This window comes from Schistocerca nitens, chromosome 12 (genome assembly GCF_023898315.1).
Source record: "Schistocerca nitens isolate TAMUIC-IGC-003100 chromosome 12, iqSchNite1.1, whole genome shotgun sequence".
Lineage (NCBI taxonomy): Eukaryota > Metazoa > Arthropoda > Insecta > Orthoptera > Acrididae > Schistocerca > Schistocerca nitens.
Window position 1 is genome coordinate 171,315,920 of NC_064625.1, and position 23,348 is coordinate 171,339,267.

Sequence of the window (23,348 nt, forward strand, 5' to 3'; positions counted from 1 at the left end):
AATCATGTTAAATAATAAGTTCATTCCGGCTTCACTGGGACATTTCGCTACTACTCAACAACAGCTGCCATCTATAGAACAGCTGTGGTGGTGTCTGCCCAAAGTGTAAAACAGAACTTTCGAGTCCAGTTATGCACTGAAATTACTATTATACTACAGCAGGCACTTCCGTAGGGGAGATGTGATGCAGCCGTATCTGTCAAAACGAGCACTCTATACAATGAATTTATTCCGTTAGTGAGTAGCTGCGTATGTTATACATGGCCTACGTGTGTAGAAATTTCATTGGAGGGATTTGTGTTGTTATAACAGTAACAAATGCAAACAAATCAACAACTTTTTAATTTCCAAATCGCTGCAGCAAATCACTATCACAAGAGAAAGCAGGAACTACCAAATATAATTAGATGAAGCCAACATATAGTGTGGGTTTTATCATCAAACACAGCTACACCTTCATCTCTTAGTCCTTCTTCTTCTTCTTTTCTTCTACGGCTTATCCATTAATGAATGTTGGCAACCACATGCTGCATCTTTCTTCTGTAAACCGCAGTATGCAATAGCTGGTCTACACTTCATAGTCCTGTCCACTGCTTTATATTGGACAACCAGGATGATGATCTTCACCCTTGTCTTCTTTTTCCTTCAATCTTCCCTTCTATTTTTAACTGTAGAAGCATACATTTGGTGTCCCACACCAATTGTCCTAGGTATGCAGTTTTCTTCTTTTAAACACTGTCAACATTTCTCACTGCTCGTTCATTTGTTCCACTACTTCGGTATTCACTATTCTTGCAGTCCGCAGTATTTTAAGCATTCTGCAATAAATCCACATTTCGGAGGCCTCTAACTTCTTCGTTGTTGTCATATTCAGTGTCCGTCCTACAGAGCTGTATAGAAGCATGGACCAGATGTAGCATTTTACAAATCAGGCTAATGTTTAGGTTTACATCTGTGCTTTTAAGAATATTCTTAAATTTTATGAAGGTGTTTCGGGCATTCTCTGACATTTTATTTCGGAGTCGGTTCACCAGTCTTCACAAAGCCACATTCCGAATATTTAGTCTCGTTGACTCTTTGTATTACAGACTCTCGAAATCGTAGATTTGCATGTTTTAAATGAATCAGACTCTCTTGTGACAATCATAAAATTAGTCTTTTTTAAGTTAATATTCAGACCTAGAGTACTGCTGTTATCTCCTACTATGTTGACAAGTTGTTGAAGGTCATCTAAATTATCAGCTATCAATACTGTGTCATCAGCATAGCAAATGTTGTCTATATGCACTCCATTAACCTTTATGCCTTTTTCTACATCAAGTGCCTACTGAAAAAGACTCTCAGAGTGTAAGTGAAATAACAGGGGTGACAGTATGCATCCTTGTCAGCATATATTGACCAAATCTGTGACCTATTATCAAATTTAACCTGCGCTCTCTGATTCCAATATAAATTCTCTATCAGCAGATATCTTTTTCATCTTCTCAATTCTCTTGAGAACTTCCACGAGTTTATGATGTCGCACTCTATTGAATGCTTTTTCATGGTCAATGAAAAAGAGGCCTACATTTTTACCCTGATCATAGCAGTTTTGTACAAGAACTTTTAGTGTGACTATTGCTTCTCTTGTACCTAAACCTTTCCTAAATCCAAACTGTCTCACTAATTAATTTCTCACATTTTTCGTCTAGTCTCTGATCGATGATTCTCTGAAATATTTTCCGAGAATGGCTCATAAGACTAATGAGTGTGATCTTCAGATCATCTCTTATTCCTCTTCTGTGGTAAGGGAATGAAAGTTGATAATAGTCATTCAGCAGGGTAATGACCAGTGTTGTAAATTTTGTTAAACAGCTTGTTTAAGACTTTGATATGTTCTTCATCAAGGACTTTAATAAGTTCGAACAGAATTTCGCCAGGCCCTGTGGCTATTAATAACACAAAAATCTGGGTACACAAATCGTTACATTTTCAGTTCCTTCTAGAAGTTTCTATTCATTTCCTTCAATTAAATTTTCCCACACCTCTTTGCGACGCCTACCTCCAATTCCTTGCAACATGAACCGTATCCCTGTGAAAGACCAGTATGCAGAAGCCGATCTATACATCAATCCAAAACATTCTATTCAAGTCACATCACAGGCATACCTTACCCTATCTGAGGCAGGCTACCAGTGCGTGTGGTTGGGTCATACTGACCTTACTAAACTTGTGCTCTGCCTTTTATACGCAAAGGACCTCGCCTCGTCGAATACACCGATTGCCATAAGATCACTGGAATTAAGCGACACCTGGCATGGCCAGCATCTGTGAAACCACCCCGGGTGTTGCGAATTTTCCCATTGCCTTTCCAGCAAAGGGAAGGTGGGGTGGTGGTGCAAAGTTCGTGATCTCCAGACTTTGCACCAATTCCCTAGATTAAACTGCAAATCTTTCCACACTACACCATGAAGTGAGTGCAGGTGACAATGCTGGTGATAACGTTGAACTGCCCTTCAGATGGGGACATTAAGCTCGGCAGCCACCTTGGTGCTACTCAACAGGAGTAGGCTATGTGCCAGCAACAGGTATCAACACCCCCCCCCCCACTCTATCCCCCCCCCCCACATTCTTTGTGTCTAGACATAAACTTTCCCACAGACAAAAGGGGCTGGGGCTCTACAACGTGAGCAGAATAAACCCAAACAGGTGAATGCCAATTGCTGCTGTTAATGTGGTCGACTGGGTGCACAAATGATCAGCGTTGTTATAATTCTTTGTGAAATCCATAGATTCAGACTACCACAGTGGAAATAAACAACTAACAGGAATAACAGGTAAGAAAGATTACATATTAACTTCTCGACGTATCCAAGAAAATAACATTCTGACAGAAAATTTTTGCCGGATTGCTACACTAGTAAGGGCCAGTTGTAGCAGCCGCTTAAGTTCTATTCTCAGAATAGTGCGGAAAACATGTCATAGGTTTGTCAGAATGACCAAGGAGAGAAAATGGTATCACCATGCAAATTATATGGAAGAATATGATGATTCCTAATTTTTATATAAATTTCATACTACTAATTCCCAATCTCTCGCTTGAGAAACTGGAGTGTACTAATGGAATGTGAAACTGTTTCCTAACACAAAACGTTTTGCTTGTAGTAGGCCTGATAGACATTTGATATTTGACTTCATGAATTATATTCTATTGTGTTATAAAAATGACCATTTGTGCCAGTCTTGCTTATTTGTCACGTGTTACAATTGCTGCAATATTAGAAAGGCCTATATCGTTTTATCTAGCAGAAAGTGAAAAAACTGAAGGGAAAGCACGTCGTGTAAAGCTGTAGCAAGATTAGAGAGGAAAAAATGCTGGGACCTAAGGTCTGAAGAAGCGTGTACCGCCTTGTTTGTGTCTTTCCTTCACTGGTTTTATGTTTCCTATGTTAAATTTTATGTCACACAAAAGAGAAAGTAATTAGCTTATAGGCAATGAAGAGTGCAAATTTTATCAGGAGTTCTTATTCTCCTGGTTACAAATAATCAGAGGATGTCAAACTGGCTGCCTGAGAGCATAAGAGGCATCACTGGATTTTTTTTACTTTCCACTGTCCTGAATACAGGTTTGATGGCTTCCAATACAAAATATACATGCCTGAATTCCAGAGTGAAATAGAGTGGCGTGTGATAGAAGAATGCTGTGTGAAGAGGTCTGACGCTACAGTTTGGCACGCTTCAGACCAAACAACATGTCTTACCTTTCTCCAAACATGTATGTATTATATATCAAACTCTTCAGAAAGATGTGAGCTACAAAATGAACATTTTTTGAAAACTTTATTTTCTAAAATTTTTGACACCCCATCCCAAACACTCGAGGGGGAGGCACCACTATCAATATTTTTCCACAGTTCGGAAATATCGAAGATCTGGGGCTGCATACGACTTTACTTTTACAGCCTTTTATGCTGTCACTAAACAGCTATTTACCTGAATATCAGATTGTGGCAAACAGCTAAGTAAACCACATAGTGTCCAAGCATATTTTCTTGAGCACAATGCTCTCAGCTTCAGCATATGAATCTGTAACACCTCCTCCCCACTTACCAACAGTCCCCACCATTTCACACTAGTTTGATACCTTTATCCATAAATCTGCAACCACTAGGTTTTGTACAGTCTGTTCTATTGCCTTTTCCCCCATCCCTCCCACCCTCCCAGATTGCACCACATATTTTATCATATACCATTTGCAACCTCCCCAGTCTGCACCTAGACAAGCTCACCAGATGAAAATGCCTATCCTGTTCCCTCGGGGTGACCCCAACACCGAGCCCTAAGACTACTACACCCAGCTTCCTTCACGTTCCTCAAATCTACACTATTTGACAATTTCTTATTGCAGCTAAGGTGTGCTGGGACGATGCAGCTTTGGGCATATGACAATGTAGCAAATAATGAATAGTAGCGAAATCTTCAAACTGGAATTAATTTTAGAGGGGTGGGGAGGATTGTAATGTTGTACAATTAGAAACGATGTCTAAGAGAGCTATCTGTCTGAAATAGTACCGAACATGTATTTCTTGAACACTTTGACATCATAGTCTTTATCGCAATTTCTTAAATTGTGTTTAGAAGTGCCCCATTTTACGGCAATATTCGGCCACAACAACATTGCCTTTAACTCGGCTGCAACAGACAAAAAATTTTGTCATATAACTGATGTAGGCTGTTGCAGGTAGTTGCCAACAAACTGGTGAGTGATTGCTGGTGTTTTCCACTAAGTGTGGTATTTCATACTACTCTCACCAACAGTCCTGCAGTCACGTGTCTGAGTGAAAACAATACTGTTTTGCTTTTGTTTGAAAATTTGCATGTCACACACTTTGTAGTTATTTGTTATTGAAGTTTGTTGTCTACAGCAATGTAGAACCAAGAAAATACCATTTTTTAAAAATGTGATTCATCTATGAGCAGAGCTATAGGAGTCTATTTAATGTATACAAAGATCACAATACGGAAAAACTGCTGGCAAGCTGTTGCAAATTAGCCAGAATAAAAAAAAAAAACTCAAATATTTAAAGCCATGCCAGACGTGAGGCAAAAACATTGCACAGGAAAAGTGGAAGTGTAGGCAGCTCTTCACTGACAGGGTATGCATTTGATGCTTCAAGTTTCATACTATATTGACTCACACAAGAAACAGGAATTTATGGTGTAAAAAGTGTGTACTGGACAACGAAAATAAAATTAGGATAAAAATTTTATTCTTATTTGAAACCTCCCTTAATAAAGTCTTTCAGAACTATCAGAGCACTGCATACTTTTGGTACCGTAAGGCTAATTGCTGATTAATGAAGTCCAGAGTGATAGATTAAACTTCTGTACAAATCACCAGTAGCTAAACCCCCACACGGTAACAGATAATCGGGTTTTAAGTGGTATATACTCTTTCATATTTGTACTGGTTTTAGCAATTCTTGGGCGAACTGCTTCTACAAGATATTTGAAACCTTAAAATTTTGCAACAGGTATGCAACAACATCAGCTTACTAGTTAAATTTTCTGAAACATTCCACTTACTTTAAAACAGAACACACTTGTGAAGCAAAATTTCTCATTCTTACTCTATTCTTTATGTGATGCGAAAGTAATACAGCTACGCTCATTCCCACTGTCTTGCATTTGACCTCTTTGTGGCCCCCTGAAACTTTTCTGCCATAGATATTTAGTGCTGCAAACATTTCCAGGCAACAGAGGCCAGCAATGTTGCAGTAAATGTGGCTTCAATTTGTGTGGCCACATGTTGCCAGACAATATTGTAGACAATGTACAGGTTTTATGGCCTGTGTAAACAGACTTTTATGCTTATTAATAAGTGATTACACGTCGGTAAGACATGTGTGCATCTGTGCACTCACACTTAAATTATATTAAAATGAAGCGGCAGAGGTCACTGTAGTAACAGAGCTGCTACAATTGCAAGTCATATTTTTATTTCTAAAGCACATGAATACTTAGGTTAGTAAGTGCTATGTAAAAATAAATTGCAAAATTTATAAAATGCAATTACTCTCAGTGGTATTCCTACCAGGTTATTAATATGAAAACGTTACTTTCTTTCAGAGATGGAATATACTAATTCTTAAATTAGTGACCATGGGGAACGAACAGGTTGTTTTAACTTCACCTGACCCCAAAAAACCACAAACTATTTTTAAAAAGCCATTTTTAAATGTCAAAAATGCAACTAAATTTAATTAACATACTAAATGTTACATAGCCTTAGACAAATTAGAAAGAGCCATCATATTTATTGAAGACAACTATTTACTGTTCCAAGAATTTATTAATATTGTTTAAAATTTTCTTGCAATTTAAGAAACAGTTGAACAACATTTGACTTCCAGAGAAGAACTTTATGTAGAATCATTATGACTAAGTACAAATTAGTCCTTTTTTGGAATCATGCAGAAATTCCTAGAGCTTAAATAATTTTTCGGCTCTGTTCTGCTCTGTCCTAAATTACGAGTATTTCTTAATTTGGGCTTACAAGCCCCTCAGTGCAGAAGATTCTTTCAATGGATGCAGTGCTGGCAGAGTGAGAAATGAAGCTTTTCACAAACTTAATAAATCCTCCTTTTCTTTTGCTGTTTTCACCTATGTTACTTTCCACCATCTGTTTGCCTGTAGCTGTAACAATTCCATTAGAATACACAGTGGCTGGATAATAACCAGAATCAGTAATCCTAAATGCATTATGCTTGCAAAGGTACGTGCATCACTATGTGCCTTTTTTTGCACTTTCTTCTCGTTCAGCAGTTAATCTTCTTCCTCTGAATTTTGAATCAAACATATTAGAGAAATAGTGAAATGTTTCTAGTGCTTGTTCCTTTCAGTTTTTATTATGTCCTTATAGGGTTCCAATCGAGGCTTTCTAAAAGGTTGATTTATAGTTCATTGGCTTGTGCAATATTTGCGCTGTCTGCTTGAAGAAGACTCAGGACTCTTCAAACCTCTGACAGTTGTCACAGAGGATGAGCAGCATCTTTATAAATAACATTTTCAAAGATTTTGATGATGATAGAAATTATAAGAACTGCTACATTATACATATGTAAACTGATATGCACTTTATGTTCCACCTCCAACTTCTTGAGGAATCATATTTGATGCATGAATGTACAGACACTCAAAATTTACTAATACCCCTTTCATTATAAATATGGCTAACTAAAACCACAAACACAATCGGCCAAAACAACATTCACTGGTAAAACTGGCCACCTGTGGCCAACAGTAAACAGTTTGCAGACATTATGTAGTGCCAAACCACAGTGACGTAGCACAACTATTGGCAGTGCTGGCCTATGATGAAAACTGGCAGTTATCTAACATGGATGCCACCAACACAATCAGACAAACAGTCCTAACACACAAGACTCGTTTGGGAATCAACTGGTCACTTACAGTAACTCTGGCTTGTCACAGGTGCAATCAGTACAGAGGAGCCAACCCAGGAGACTTTGCAGTCACTGACAACTACACTAATTATTAGACTAATTACCAAAATATACTAATACCAAGCACAAACTGTTGCAAGTAACACACAATGTTCATTCCACCACTCGTCACCCTCCTCAATCATACTTTCACAGATGTTTGTTTGCCCACAGCCGATGATGTGGCACTTATGCTGCCTTATGCTTTTTGAGCTGTTTAATCCACTATCTCCAAGATAAGACCATGTTGACAGCATGAACCCGAAACATGTGGATAACATTACAGTCTCGTATTATGAGAAACTGTAATATGAGGTATATCCAGCAAGTAAATTCCGTTTTATATTCTCTGTGGCATGCTACAATTGCGGTAGTTGCTTTGAGTAAAGGAGAAGATGACAACATTTCGAGTTCTCTGTGTGTTTATGCTGTATAGCACTCTTGTAGAATGGCAAAGGACACTGAATATCCCACGGCTTGTGGGAATAAATATGTTAATTCATTTTCTGAATGCAGAGAACACCAAGTGAGTCAACATTTGTCAAAAGATTCACACAGAAAATGCAATAAGTGATTCAACGGTAAGGAGATGGGTCCATTTGTTCAATGAAGGACACCACTAAAAACAAACCAATGAGAGCTGTGCTGGCAGCGTCATGCACTTCTTAAAGCATTGTTCCAGCCAGTCCTCTGTGAGCAGTGGTTCACATGCCTTACATTGTGTGACAAACCTAATCAAAAGAGGGACCGACCGAAGTTGCACAACCCTAGAAAACTTTAGAAAGTGTTGAGAAAGAGACATACAGGCAGGACTGCCTCTTGTTCCTCTGGATTCAACAATGGGGCAAACTGTAGTTGCTCAAAAATTAATGAAGGATCAGTGTTATGAATCTGCAAGAAGATTTTAGCAGAAGAAGAATTGGGCAAGTCCTCTGTATTGGTGACAAGGGAAAGAGGTACCTCAAGGAGATGGTCACAAAACTCTACTCATTACAGGAATATGCAATTCGCCATGAAATATACACACATTATTCAAGAAAAAAGCTCAGAAAGCTACATGCTACCTTTGTAGCAGCAGATATGTTACACACTGGTAAACTGTCCTTGCTACGAGTCGCGTCAAGGTTATGGTTAATAGACTGTATCATTTGATCATACAAGGTAAGGCACTCAAAGGCAATGAAAAAAATAAAAAAAAGACTGTTTGCTGGCTAGAGGAATGTAAGTTACAGTTTAACAGTACTCGACAAGGGCAAAATTACTAAGAACTTGTGATGTAACACAAGTCGAAAAATCCAATTTGTCTTGTGGATGAAATACTAAAAATTATAGGCTTTAAGTGCATTGAATGCCTCCTTACCATTGCTATTTTAGCAGGATAAAACTCATTCGGAGTGAGGTTAAAAGTTTTGCTGCTACAGAAAAAAATTTACACCGACTAAAGGGAAATGCCTTTTGAACGGGCAAATGAAAAAGTGACAAGACAACTGGTAAAAGGTAGTGGAATGTGTGAAACTAGTGTTACAGGAAGCACAGAACAATGAAGGTGTGTTAAAACACTATGTCCAAGACTTGATAATACGGTCACTTTGAGCAGTGACACTGATAGTTCAAGTGACCGACTCTGAATTAAGCAGTTTTCCTATTGTCCGATTAGTGCATACTTTAATGAACATCTCACTTTCACTGAATTTTTGCATTTGTGAATTTATTTGATCACTTTCTCTTTCCTTTAATGAGACTAAGGAATATAGTTCATCCAGCTCCCATCATCTCTTTATGGTAAGTTAAACTGAATTTTAGATATATTTCATTTTGTGTAGGCACCAAGATGTTATTTCATGTGTGTAATAGTTTTTGATACATGCAATGATAAGAAGGAAACTTCTTCCAGTGCAAAAATTACTATTTCAATAACCAACACAATACTGAGCCTTATTAAAAATCAAGAAAAGATTTTTGACTTGCTTAGAGAAACCACTGAGATTGATACTATACATATATTTCAGAATTTTTACATATTGTGTGTGTGTGTGTGTGTGTGTGTGTGTGTGTGTGTGTGTGTCTTTAAAATCCATACTTTTAACAAGTTAAATAGTGAGAACTGCATAAAAATGCCCTCTCCAGAAGCATATACACAGGAAAAACAACACAATACAAAAATTATAAAAGAATTTGTTGCCAAGCAAGCAATTTTGGTAAGCAACAAGCAACATAAAGTACTGTTGGAAGATCAATAGTTTTCGAAACACAACATGATTAGTTTGAAGCTGTTTACAAACAGGAAAATTTAATCTGTTACAAAAAATTAATGAAACTCTTGTCCTAATTAAAATTATTTTGGCATGCTGAAAGACGTGAATTTGAGATTTTGGAGGTGGTGTAATGGGGATGTTTTACAGGGTTAGGATGTGGTCTCCTTATTGTGCTGAAGAAAATGCAACATGCAGAAGGATATGAACACACACTTTACATCACTGTGTACTACATAAAGCAGAGTAACATTTTAGAGAATACTGTATCACCATGCGTAAACATCCTCTCTAAGCAACATTTGTGAGGAAAAGGTCGGTGGACACAGAAACTGAGCAGCCCAGAGTACTAAGCTGAGCCCAATGGAATACCTTTGGGAAGAGTTAGAATGTCAACTCTGCTCCAGACCCAGTGTCCAATGTCACTAGCTCAGCTCTTGAGGAAGAATGGGCTGCCATTCCTCCACAGACATTCAAATAACTCATTGAAAGTGTCCCCAGCATAGTCCAAACCATCAAGAAGGCAAATGGTGTACACATTACATTACTGTCCAGATATTACAATCAGATAGTGTGTGCAAACACACACAAAAATAGGTAAATACGAAAGGCCAATTTCTGTGTCGCATCACTCAATGGTGAGATGACAATGATTACAGTAATGTCAAAGTAAAAATGTTAATAAAAGATAGGTGACCAATCCAGTTACTGGGGCAATGTTTACTTTGGATCTGTACACAGAAGGAACAGATACGCTGAAACAAAGTCTTAGAATTCACACACGTTAGTTAATTATTAAGTGTTAAACATTCTGTTTAAACACGTGTGTGTGTGTGTGTGTGTGTGTGTTGGGGGGGGGGGGGGGGGAATTATGCAAATAGAATTCAGAGGTTTGAGCATGTTTATCTTACATACACACATCATCTTGGTTGTTGCAAGAAATTTTGTGAATAACACAATTTTCCTGTGTAGTCACATGTTTAATAGTATTTTTAAAACATTTCCAGTCTGAAAGCAAATTTTAATCTTGTGGGCGTTTGAAAGCTTGTGCTACACTATCTATTCCTTACCTATAGGCCATGAAAAAAACGGATGGTATTGACAGTTCACGTGGTCAGGTGACAATGTCACTACAGCTCGCATATTCTTACGGAAAAATAAGGGAAGTAATACATAAATTCAAAAAGATTGTGAAGAGGCGGGTGGTGGCAGTGGTGGGTGGTAAGTTCCTGTGGGACCAAACTGCTGAGGTCATCGGTCCCTAGGCTTCACACCCATGGCCGAGGGTGCGGGGAGCCATGCGAATCATGGCAAGGAGAAGAGGCAAGTATGTTGAAATGTCTGCACCACAAATTATTGAAGAGATTGTTGTTGCTCTGGTTGAGAACACTGGATGCAATGTGTGATCTTCGAATCGTGCACGAGGTGTGTCACGACAGGGAGAACATTCCGTGGTCTACAGTTTGAAAAGTTCTGCACACAACTGTGAAATGTTATCTACAGCACAGTTCCAGGGTGTCATGGTAGTAGACAGTTATCACATTGACCAATGCTTGTAACCAGTAACATAAACACTGGCATGGAAAACAAATGTTACACTCTCATGTGATAATTAAAACGAGTTTCTTTCAATGGTCGATTCATTATTTTCCTTCCGTACGTCCTTGTGAACGTTTCCACAAAGTTTCACTATTCCACAATCTCTCTTTTTTTCGTGGGGCCCTCTCGAGTAGCGAAAGTTTTTAATTAAACTTCTCTGTATTCACAACAGAAATGCCAACTATTTTCACAGTTTGATCAAATATTTGCAGTTCTTCTTTCCATAGTTAAATAACTGCACTGTTCCTCAATGAGCAACAAAGACTTTATCAATATATTAACAGTTATAAACAGAAGAAAATACAATGTGAATCACCACTCACATCACTGTCAAGATACTATAGTGATTTTCTTCTGCACTGCTCGAACTATCATTGGCGCTAACCGAAATTTTATCTAACTGCAAAAAATTTTGAATTTCGCACCCTCGATCCTCCACAAATCTGCACCACCACGTAGCAATATCTGCCCTTTCTGTTAATATTTTACATTCGTTAATAATGGATTAGCTGAAGCCTTAGTCTTTGTCCGCTGCACACAATGAAAATTTGCTGCCTTTAAGATCGCCATTCTAAAGCTACGTGGGCAACTTTGTTAAGGGAAGGGAATGGCCAATGGTATCACTTACAAATAAGACAGTGAAGTATGTATTTCTGAAAACTGTCCAAAGCTCTCTCGGTTTTTCTCCTGGTGACTGCAGCCTTGTCATGTCAGTCTATATTATACTGTTCTTTCACTATCATTACAACTATCTTTCTGCTTACTTTTAAAGATGCCTTGGTCCTCTTTATGACCTGGGCAACAGGAAGTAAAAGCTCACCATGTCCATTCTTCAAAATACTTCCTCCCCAAGTACACGAGTTTGTGGGCTTTGCTATGCAACATTCTTTCTCCTCCTATTTTCACTTCACACGTTTGGCTTGCCCCACAATTACAAACTATGAATCAGACATCTAATTAAGTGAAGCAAAACAACGGCATCTGTTACACGCAAGAAACTCATTGTTACATTTAACACACACGTGCACATTTGTCTTGCAGCATGGCAATGTGACTTACACAACCTGCTCAAGTACCACTCATCATCACTAGTCAACGAAACAATAGAGGGATCTGGGACAGACACTGACATTATAAGAGCCATCTACTAGAGTTCATTAACAAGTGTCAACTGTTCGTAACAAACTAACTTCAAAATTTACAACAAATAGATATACTTTTGATACACTTTGAGCATTTTTGATGAAATCAGCAACAGCTGAGTTGGCATAAGCTGATCCCTGCCAAATGGAGTAGGACACTGATGACAGCTTTGCCTGCCTACTACAATGAATCATGAACTGTAATTTTATAAACTTCTCTGTGGCAATACCTCAGTGTTTTCTCATCTCACCGACAGTTACTGTGCAGCTCTATTACAGAATACATAATGTTTACACAAAGATTCTGGAGCCACATATTGGATTGCAGAACAAACACTGTTCAAGAAGGGAGAGAGATTAGGGTTTAATGTCCCATTGACAACAAGATCATTAGAGACTGGGGAAAAGCTCAGATTGGGTAATAAAGGGAAAGGATATTCACCTCGTCCTTGTCAGAGAAGCAATCCAGATACTGCCTTAAACTTTAAGAGAAACTGTGGGAAATCTGAATGTGGATGGCCAGACAGGGATCTGAACCACTGCCTCCCAAGTTGTTTTTTTAGTCCAGTGTTGTATCACTCTGCCATCTCATTATGTCATTACTAGTTGAGGATACATACTTTATCACAGCATAAAATCCATGTTTGACCCAGGAACTATAAAAGTAAATATTAAACTGATAAAAGCATTACAGATTACACAAATGAAATCAACAGAAAATGGAAACAAGTAAAACCAGAATGTATGAGAACGACATGGCAAAAGAAGTGGGTGCAGAAAAAGAAAGAAAGAAAGAAAACTGATTATGGACGCAGGGTGTCTGAACTTCACTGCACTGAAGTTTAAAATTAGGTCATCATACTAAGAATGCGTAGAAAGCACACATTCAAGTTGAGAAGGAAGGAATGATAAGTGGCAGCTGTACCTCAAAAATCTGAGGAAAGTTCACTCCTGAGTACATATTGTTTGATGTCAAAGCAATAAACAGTCGAATAAAATTACCAGTTTTGACATCGCAAATGGAGGCAAATAAGTCACCTGAAATCAGTGGAATATCATCAGCACACTAAAAACAGTTAATTTTAGGAATTAGAATTTTCGCCAACACCAATATATGTCTATCGTGATAATTCTATCAGATTTCCATAAATATAGCAATGGCCTTGCCGCAGTGGATACACTGCTTCCCGTGAGATCACCGAAGTTGAGCGCTGTTGGCCGTGGCCGGCACTTTGATGGGTGACCTTCCAGCCGCCATGCGCTGTTGCCATTTTTCGGGGTGCACTCAGCCTCGTGATGCCAATTGAGGAGCTACTCGACCGAATAGCGGCGGCTTCGGTCAAGAATACCATCAAAACAGCCGGGAGAGTGGTGAGCTGACCCCACGCCCCTCCTATCCGCATCCTCCTCTGAGGATGACACGGTGGTCGGATGGTCCCGGTAGGCCACTCGTGGCCTGAAGACGAGTGCTTTTTTCCCTATAAATATTCACGACAAGACAGAATGACTGGACAAACATCAGAACTACTTTGTAATGTTTGTTATCTTTTGTAAGTAAGCTGCTCACTTGATAATTATACAGAATTAGAAAACCTGACATATGCATGAGAAAGGCCAGTTTGGTTGACTTCAGGTAAGGTAAAATGGATCATAGAAGTGCTAGAGATACGGTATAAACTTCAGAATATTATGATGAATGGGGATAATGCAGAGCAATCTAAAAACCATGTGCATGCAACAGAAACAGCAGAATAAAAACTGAATATCTCTCTTGCTGAAATGATGGGAGTGAAAGAAATTTCGTAACAATGTGACAGTGACTTTCACTATTCTGTGGTCATTCAAAAGTAACTTCTAAGAAAGAAGTTAGATCATTACACTTTCACTGTTTTTAGCCCTACGTCAAAGGTCATCACATCCAGCCTGTTTCAAGCCAAGTGGATATGTTAAAAGTCCAAAAAATAGAGAACATTTAGTTATGAGCTGTAACACCTGTGTTACAATCACTATCAGACTGGATGAGCATAGGTTCAAACTACAATATTTTTTAAATATAATAAGTCAAAACCTCGTACATAATCAGCTGTCAGCTCCAATAACACATGCCATTTTTATCACATGCACGATGCGTCTAAATTCACCGTCAAGGTATAAACATAAATGGAGTTTGGTGTCCATCAGGCACTGGGTTGGAGATCTCACTCTACAAGAAATGGTATTCATCAACTGTGCTTGGTACAAGGGATTTATATGCTTTTTCCATTTTTATGAAAAGTATTGTACAGCACACCGAAGGCTTACCACAACAAAATGACAATTAGTACACATTTGAGAAACAAAAAGAGTGAGATTCTAGTAAAACTGCATAACCCTTTGAAACTCACAATAAAGTTTGTTTTACTTTATAAAATTTCACAGCTGATCACTTTCTCTTTTGAACAAGTAAAATATATTGCAAGGAGTGCAGTTCAAATCTATGCCCAACCAATCTGACTGACAGGAACACAAGCCTTACAACATTTTACTACTGCCTGAGTTAGTTTTTTACCTTCCTAAGAATACCCACAATAATTGAAATCAATGTTTCAATTTCTTCAAAACGATTACGTTGCAGACCTGACATATGTAAAAAAATTTAAATTTTTTTAACAATGGGAAGTCTAGAATATAACAACAATATGGGAAGGATAGACTGTTACTCACTATATAGAGTAGGCATCAAATCGCAGGCAATATGTTTCATTATGCATCTCTGCTACTCAATGCCTTCTCTATATGGTGAGTAGCAATCTATTCTTTCCATACTGTTAGTCATTACTTTAAAGGGTTATTTCGATTCCTACTGGTCCATCTCCAATCTGGAGTTTTGTTCAAAAATGGTAGTGATCTAGACACTTTTACAGGAGTTACTTCCGTTTGGTCCTGATTAGTATGCCGATTAACGCCCGAAATTGTGGTTCGCAGGATCTGGTCTCTCTGTAAGAGAAAAGTTACCAATGCTGATATTCAGATGAAATAACTGTGTGGCTCAGAGTGAGCAAGTCTTCGATTACACAAAGCAAGTGTAGACTAGGCAGAATAACAACAAGCTGAAGACATTCCCTTATGTTTCAGACATTCATCCAGTGACATTTAGCAAACATTAAAAACCATTAAATAGAACGATCACAGTGGAAAACAACAACTACTTCACCTTAATCATGAGTTTAGTACTTTCATCACTGTATAATCTCATTTAATATCCTGTATGATCGGACATCAGATTGACTATCATAGTTCACTCAGCAATTTCACTACAGTTGACGTTCAGTATCTGACAAAACGTGTGAAAAAACAAAAACTGGGGAGGAAAAAAACGGGTGTGGCAGGTGATGGTAGATGTAGAGGGTTCATCTCAGTATTGTTAACAACATGTGTGGTACATGTTTCACACTGTGTAATCCAACTAAATCATATACTACCACCACTGGTCATTAAAATTAACTTGTCAGAACTGTCAACAGAATGTTCAGTTATGTGGACTACCACACAAACATTGTATTTGCCAACATACCACAAGCATATAAAATATTTATATTTTCTTTTTGGCATCATAAAAATAAAAATACAAGTCAAATTCAGTAGAAGTTTCATTTCTATCTTAATGAAATAAGTGCAAATACTTGCCTCCTCTCTAAATCTTTTAACAATTTCACCCTTCTTTCCAATGATGCTCCCAACCTCCTGCAAAGAAAAAGGAAAGCGTTAAAATTCATCAACAGTTCAGACAGACATAAAACAATGAGTAAGCATTCTCCTACATGGACAAGATAATCTTCAGCTACAATGGCATATCCACAATGCAAAAACACAATAATGTGAAAGACACGGCATAGAGGTGAGAAATTTCTGCCCAATACCTACATCTCGCAAAAAGCCCTAAGCTCCAATTTACTACTTTGCAATTGCAGTGCCAATTGTGTACAAACTTTGTTAAACAGAAAACCGTATCACAAATTAGGTTTACATTCGTATGATATGGAAACTGTCGGACCTTTGTTGCAATGGTATAAAAGTATAGTTTATGACCAAAAGTTATTCAAAAGAGATTTGATAGTAAGTTTAACTGCATAGGAGTTTTTAAAATGTAATTTTGTCCAAATGCAAGGTACTGTTCCAAAATCCTCAAGAACTTCACAGAATGGAAACTAAAGGTATTGCAGGAAAAATATGTCAAGAATCATATGGTATATGACTGGTGAAATATAGAAAAAGTTTTTCCGAGAAATAATGTTCACTTACCAACCGCTGAAATAGCAAAAATTGAATTGGAGAAATACAGTACAAATCTCTAACTTTCAGGGTTTCTCTAAATTTATTCTTGAGAAAGGATGTGGAAGAAGAAAACAGAAGAGTATAATTAAAAGGATTACAATTTTTCTATCCAGTAACTGTGTACATCCCACCCACTGGAGTCCTCATCTGTACACCAATGGAAGCCTATTGGAATTTTAATTACATCAAACTTTAATGTGCTGGTTCAGCTGATAAGGTTTCAGAAGATGATCTTCACCAAATTATTATTATTTCCTTTCATTTTCAGTTTGAAATGTCAGTAAACTTTAACCATAAGAATCACTCTGATGAAAGAGTATAGTTTGCAAAGATGTCTGCTACATGAATTTTCCGTTTACACTGTAATAACAGCTAAACAAGCAAGACAATTTCTTCAGTTTTTTTATTAGTTTTCACTGTTTCAAACTGCATCTTATCACAGATTTAAGTTGCTGAATAACAGGTATAAGGCTAAAAAATTATGCAGACAGATAAAATGGGGGATTATGTAACAGCTCTACTTAAACAATTTTGCAAGCACAAAGAAGGCAAAAGAAAATCTGAAATGAAACATGGCACTTTTAAAGTGATGGTATGAGTTTCAAGCAAATGTTAATAACTTTTTGAATTTGTAAATGTATTCCATGTAGTATTACAGAACGCAAAAAACTACTTATGTTGAGTACAAATCCCTACAATTACGGTGGCACAATAATATGGGAGAAATTGTAAAAGCATTGCAAAGAGTATTTATACATTTTGATGGCTCAAGAGATGAATCAGAAAAAACAATGACGAGAACAATAACATTCCTCAAGTGAGTAAGAGCCACAGAGTTCCAACAAGATTCACCACGGACAAAACAACAGCAGAAGTGTTGTACAAGTCATCTGAGGTGTAAAAAAGATAGATGCCTGAAGATAGGCATTTCTATAGAATGGTTTAAGGTGGGGGCAAAGTAAGATGTCCATGTAGAAAGAAGATTCCCCAAAGCTGGATGTTTTTACCTCCTATTTACATTGTTTGTTTGTGTGTGTGTGTGTGTGTGTGTGTGTGTGTGTGAGTGTGAGAGAGAGAGAGAGAGAGAGAGAGAGAGAGAGAGAGAGTGTACAAATAGCTTTTGACTTACAGCTTCCCCTTAGTAACTCAAGATATTCAAAACCCGCATAGGATAAATATGTTTGAATTGAGCAAAAGAACAAGCTGGCCTCAAAAGAGGATACCGCACACTGGATTGTATACAACTCACGAACAAAATTATAGATCAACAATGCCTAGGGAGAGCAGATAGAAGAGACCAAATTGTTGGCAGGGTTCCTGGAAAGTGTTGTGGACCTTACAGGAAAGGTTAGACAGTAGTGCAATCGATTCTAGAGCACTATACCAATGATTAAGGTTCTTAAGTACACACGACAACAGCACTGAATGATTTCAGAGAGCATTGCAAAATCTCTAACATAACTGTATATCGCACAGGGTGTGGCAGGAATGTTCATCAAAATCCAACAGGAACATTTCGAAAGGAGACCATACAATTGTTATGCCGCCACCACCGACTCATGTATGTGAAAGTAATGCAGCAGAGATTAGTGTACGCATAGAGGTGCATAATCATCTTCCACGGCTCAATTACAAATGAGAAAGGAAAGAAAAAAAAATCATTAACACTGGTATGATGTACACACTGCCACACACTGTATCTTGGCATGTGAAATGTATATATGTGGATGTAGGCGAATTAAAAATTTTTTTAAAACAAATTGAGAAACTTTATGACTTAGTTACAACAAGATCTCTACCTTATCTGAGAAACCACTCCAATTCAGCTGATAACATGTTGAAGAATATCATCAAGCAAGGCTTCAGTTCTAATTGGACTGACAGGACACAGAAAACAGAGGTGACGGGGAGCAGTGAGAAAGGAGGGTGATTCTGCATGATCGAAACTGTTCTCCATTCTAAAAATAAGTTTTCAGACCGAAAAAAGACTGAGGGACTATAAATCTCCTTAAATTTTGTCTCAAACAAGAGGCAGCGTGCCCTTTAAGCGACCGTGTTATTATTCAACTATTAACTATTTTTTTTATTGAAATCAATTCTCCAACTGCCAGTTATGTTTTAGTTTTATTCTCACAACTTCTTCAGACTCAATTACAAGTCATTTCCGTGTGTTACATGCAGTTTCATAATAGAATGTACTTTTCCTTCAATTTATAGACTTTCAATGGCCTCTTCATAAATAATTAATATACTTAAAATGAATTTTAGTTTTATCAGTGCAATTATTTCAACTTTATTACAACAGTCGAAAACTGATTTCAATTAAAAAAAACCTTAATTTTGCTGATAACGTTTTTTACAATTTGCCTGTAGTGCAGATAAGCTTAAACAACAAACTACATGAAATTTACAGAACAAGTCTGACCTAATCTGTAAAAAATAAGTCAGAAAATTGTAAGCTTTTTGTATTTAGGACAGGTGAAGACAATAAATGGATGCAGAGCCAAAGAAATAAAATATTAAAAATCAATGTGATTGCTTTTGATACACCAAATCCGGCATACAAAACTAAACTTCCAATGAGTCAGAAATGGGAATTGTAATGTTTTAGAAGCTTTGATTTCTGGTACTTATACAAAAACCAAACAAAACTGGGGATTGTTCAACGGCATTTACAAAGCAACCAACAGAGACTCCAAACCCAACAAACGATCTGGAAACAATGGAATAGACTGCTTTATTCTGATTGAAATATAAGTTGGTATGACATGTAGTCAAGTAAATAGGTGAAAGATGCACCTAAGGAGTTCTTTGCTAGATACCAGGAGATAAGAGTGGTGGTGGTAGTAAGTGTTTAACGTCCCGTCGACAACGAGGTCATTAGAGACGGAGCGCAAGCTCTGGTTAGGGAAGGATTGGGAAGGAAATCGGCCGTGCCCTTTCAAAGGAACCATCCCGGCATTTGCCTGAAACGATTTAGGGAAATCACGGAAAACCTAAATCAGGATGGCCGGAGACGGGATTGAACCGTCGTCCTCCCGAATGCGAGTCCAGTGTGCTAACCACTGCGCCACCTCGCTCGGTCCAGGAGATAAGAGACCAAGACAATGGCCTAATGGAGTGGGATAGTTGATTTCCAAAACTGAAGAAGCGACATTAACTGAAGAACATTACGCAAGCGAAAGATGAGGCCTCGATTTATTCACTCGCTTGTCAGAAGAGGGCAAGGAAAGCAAGACAATTTAAAGTAGCACACTACTGAAATTGACCTGACCCTAGACTTGGCTCCAACATCTAGTTCCATTGCTAAATTTAACTTCTTGGCTACAATCACTTCTACTCACCTAACAGCCACAGGCAAACATCTGATCTGTGCTGCAGTTTCTAAACCTACATATCTGTGAACTGATATCCGGAAGAGTTGTTACACTACACTGTAGTCCAAAACTGCAGTAATATCTGCAAGGGACAATTATAGTCAGAGCAGTAAAAACAATGCAGCTTGTGAACATGCATGTGGGACTGAGCAATCTGAGACAAGTTACTGCCACTGCCATTATTAAGAGTGCTGACATACAACGCGGCTCAGACTTTCGTGACAGTAGGAAATGAAGCTCTGTAGATCATTCATTCATATCCCTACCCTTTTTAAAATCTACATTAATCTACTGGTACAAAAGGTTCTATTTGGTTTTCGGTGGGTGAGGTGAATTAATAAACACGAATGAGAGCAGATTAAGCCAGTTTAATAACATGAAAATGGCACAGGTTATCTTCCAACTGATAAATACATTAGAAAAACAACAACAAAAATTATGGGACACAGCCACTGTGTTTTCTCCTGATTAATCCAGTCTTCCACATCCTTGACAGTAAGCAACAGAAACTTGCAGGATTTTTTTAAACACTTACAACCACATTCAGAGATGTATTTTTGTTTTATTTCTGTGTTTCTCAGGTAATAGTTCACTGTCACAGCCTCAATCTCCAGTGCTAATTCTTGTTTAAATTAATCAAGTCTCACAGTTGCAGGCATCGTCACTGCTCACAGACATACAAAGATGCTTTTGTATGTCCATCCTTTTAGCAGGAAGTCTCTGGGACAACAGCCGTTTACTATCGTGACAAAAAATAAAAGCACCTACAGCGGTCATTATGATTTTGTCACTACCAGTTTCAACGCTTCATCTTCAGGCTGTTTTGATGTGGTACAGGTTGATACGATCCCCATGCATAACCCACCCGTTGCCAGCATTCCTGGATACGCAGATAATCAAACTTACATGTCAGTACTCCAACCATCAACAGGTTGATCGTTGGAGTGCTGACACGTAAGTTTCAGATTATCTGCGTATCCAGGAATGCTGGCAACGGATGGGTTATGCATGGGGATCGTATCAACCTGTACCGCATCAAAACAGCCTGAAGATGATGCAATGAAGCATTGAAACTGGCAGACACAAAATACAATAAAATCATAAGGACGGCTATAGGTGTTTTTATTTTTTGTCACAATACGAAGATCCAGTCTTGGTGCAACTTATTTAAATGCGTACGTGCACTTGACAAAGGGGTTGCAGCCCTTACACCAGTAGCAATGAAATCAACGAATTTTTAAAAAGCGTAGCTGCAAAACTACCACTTTCCGGAATATTTTATCATCTATAGACCCTCACGCTAAATTCTGCTCCAAAACTAATACAAGAGACCATGCAAAATTCAGAGAGAACAGCCATTTACAATGGCCAAAGAAATAAAATGGAAATTCGTATAGTAAATTGTGATATATCTATCTACTAATAACCCAACTTCATTCCAGTGTTCTAACATTTTACTTATAGGATTTCCCCAAACACTTCTTACTATTCTCTTTCTGGGTGCACTCAGAACAACCACAGCATTATTTAATGTGTACATTTTTTTAACTTATTACAACACAGAACACATTAACAACGATGGCACACCAACAGGTTTCAAGAACAGTTGCTGCTGCTGTTAATCGCACAACTGTCACAACTGAAGAACACAGAACAGCAGCTTTCATGTGTTCCAGCAGTCAGAGCTTAGTTCTGGGACTGGTTCATCAACTATAGTAACAAAAATAAGTGACGGCACAATTAACAGTGCTATGGGGAAAGGCAGTCTCTACAAATCATACATCAATAACATTTTGACAAAAGCAATTACCTACATTATCAAAATGCAATCAGTAGACGTGAGATTCCTGTGCAGCACTTTTTGAAGCCCACACACAACAACTTCAATACTTTTCAATGAGTGTACACACACAAAGCCAATTTTAAACACAAAGCACTATTGTCACATCTTTTAATCAAGTGGTATTGAGCCAAACCAACAGACACGTCAAAATCTAATTAAGATGAGTCTTAAGGCAACAAATTATGAGGAGAAAATTTACAAATTGGATAAAAAACAGTGAAAACAAATGGTATTAGGTCTATGTGATTATGGAGAGAGAGAGAGCTTAAACTGTAGAGATGATTCAGCAATTTCTTCACCATGTAACTTCTACTACACAGGACACAGAACCCTTCTGTACTCATTTTTAAAATGTTCACACCCTGAGAAGATATGTAGTAAAACTAATACCATGAGAATGGTTGCACACAACACGTAACACAGAAAGAAATCAAGAGGAAAGCCTTGCCATTACAAGTATTAATTCAGTTTTCCACTGTTACAACAAAAACGAGTCAACAATAATGTATATTTTAATCTCTGCATGTAATTTTGCTTAATTCAGTTGCCAATGATACACTTTTTTCCAGTTGCCAATGATAAACATTTTTCCAAAAAAGAACACACTTTTCAGCTAGAGCGTTATACTGCCCTCACTCGCTGAAACCTTGGTTGTTCCAACATAATGATGTGTAGAGAAGCTTCAGGTTGCGAGTCTGAAGCCAACAAATGTGAATGCCAAGTAAAGTTCGTGAGGCTACTAAAGTCTATACTGTGGCCAGTGCCAGATAGTGGTGTTCCTGTACTGATCATAGGTTGGCAATGCATCTGTTGCGTGAAGCCAGTAAGATAATCTTGGTTGTCACAAATATTTCGACTTTTGTCCCCAAATGTATCACAATTTCAGTGGTCGTAAGTGACACCACTATTCCTTTCCGAATGTGTAGCAGATTTCACATCCATGTTGATACGACAACGCAAAAATTTTCCTCGGTCTTTTGCTTCAAAAGATGTCTGCCCACTGCTCTCTCATTGGCTGTGAATAATCAGCAGCTGACAACCACTTTCTTTCCCAACATTACCTCTTGGCAAGTGTTGGTAGCAGTGCTGCACAAAACAAGGAAGTAAATCATTTGTCCCACTTTATATCTTAGAAACGAAAAGCCCACAGACGGAAGAGAATAAAACTTCGTTACCTTTGCGTGCCGTGTGTGTGTGTGTGTGTGTGTGTGTGTGTGTGTGTGTGTGTGTGTGTGTGTGTGTGTGTGTGTGCGCGCGCGCGTTTGTTTTTTTTTTTTTTTTTTTTTTTAGACCAAATGTATCCATGCAGAAACATGGAACTGCCTTTAACCCTACCT

The 23,348-nt window shown here is 38.0% G+C and overlaps 1 protein-coding gene across 10 annotated transcripts in view; it reads right to left on the reverse strand.

Annotated features, from left to right (window-relative positions):
• LOC126214866 (poly(rC)-binding protein 3) overlaps nucleotides 1–23,348 on the reverse strand; it is a 524,736-nt gene that overhangs the window by 55,680 nt on the left and 445,708 nt on the right. For all 10 annotated transcript variants that reach the window (XM_049941512.1, XM_049941509.1, XM_049941508.1 and 7 more), the window contains one exon: nucleotides 16,144–16,200. In XM_049941512.1, the coding sequence (XP_049797469.1) occupies nucleotides 16,144–16,200 (57 nt within the window). The remainder of the gene's footprint in view (nucleotides 1–16,143; nucleotides 16,201–23,348) is intronic.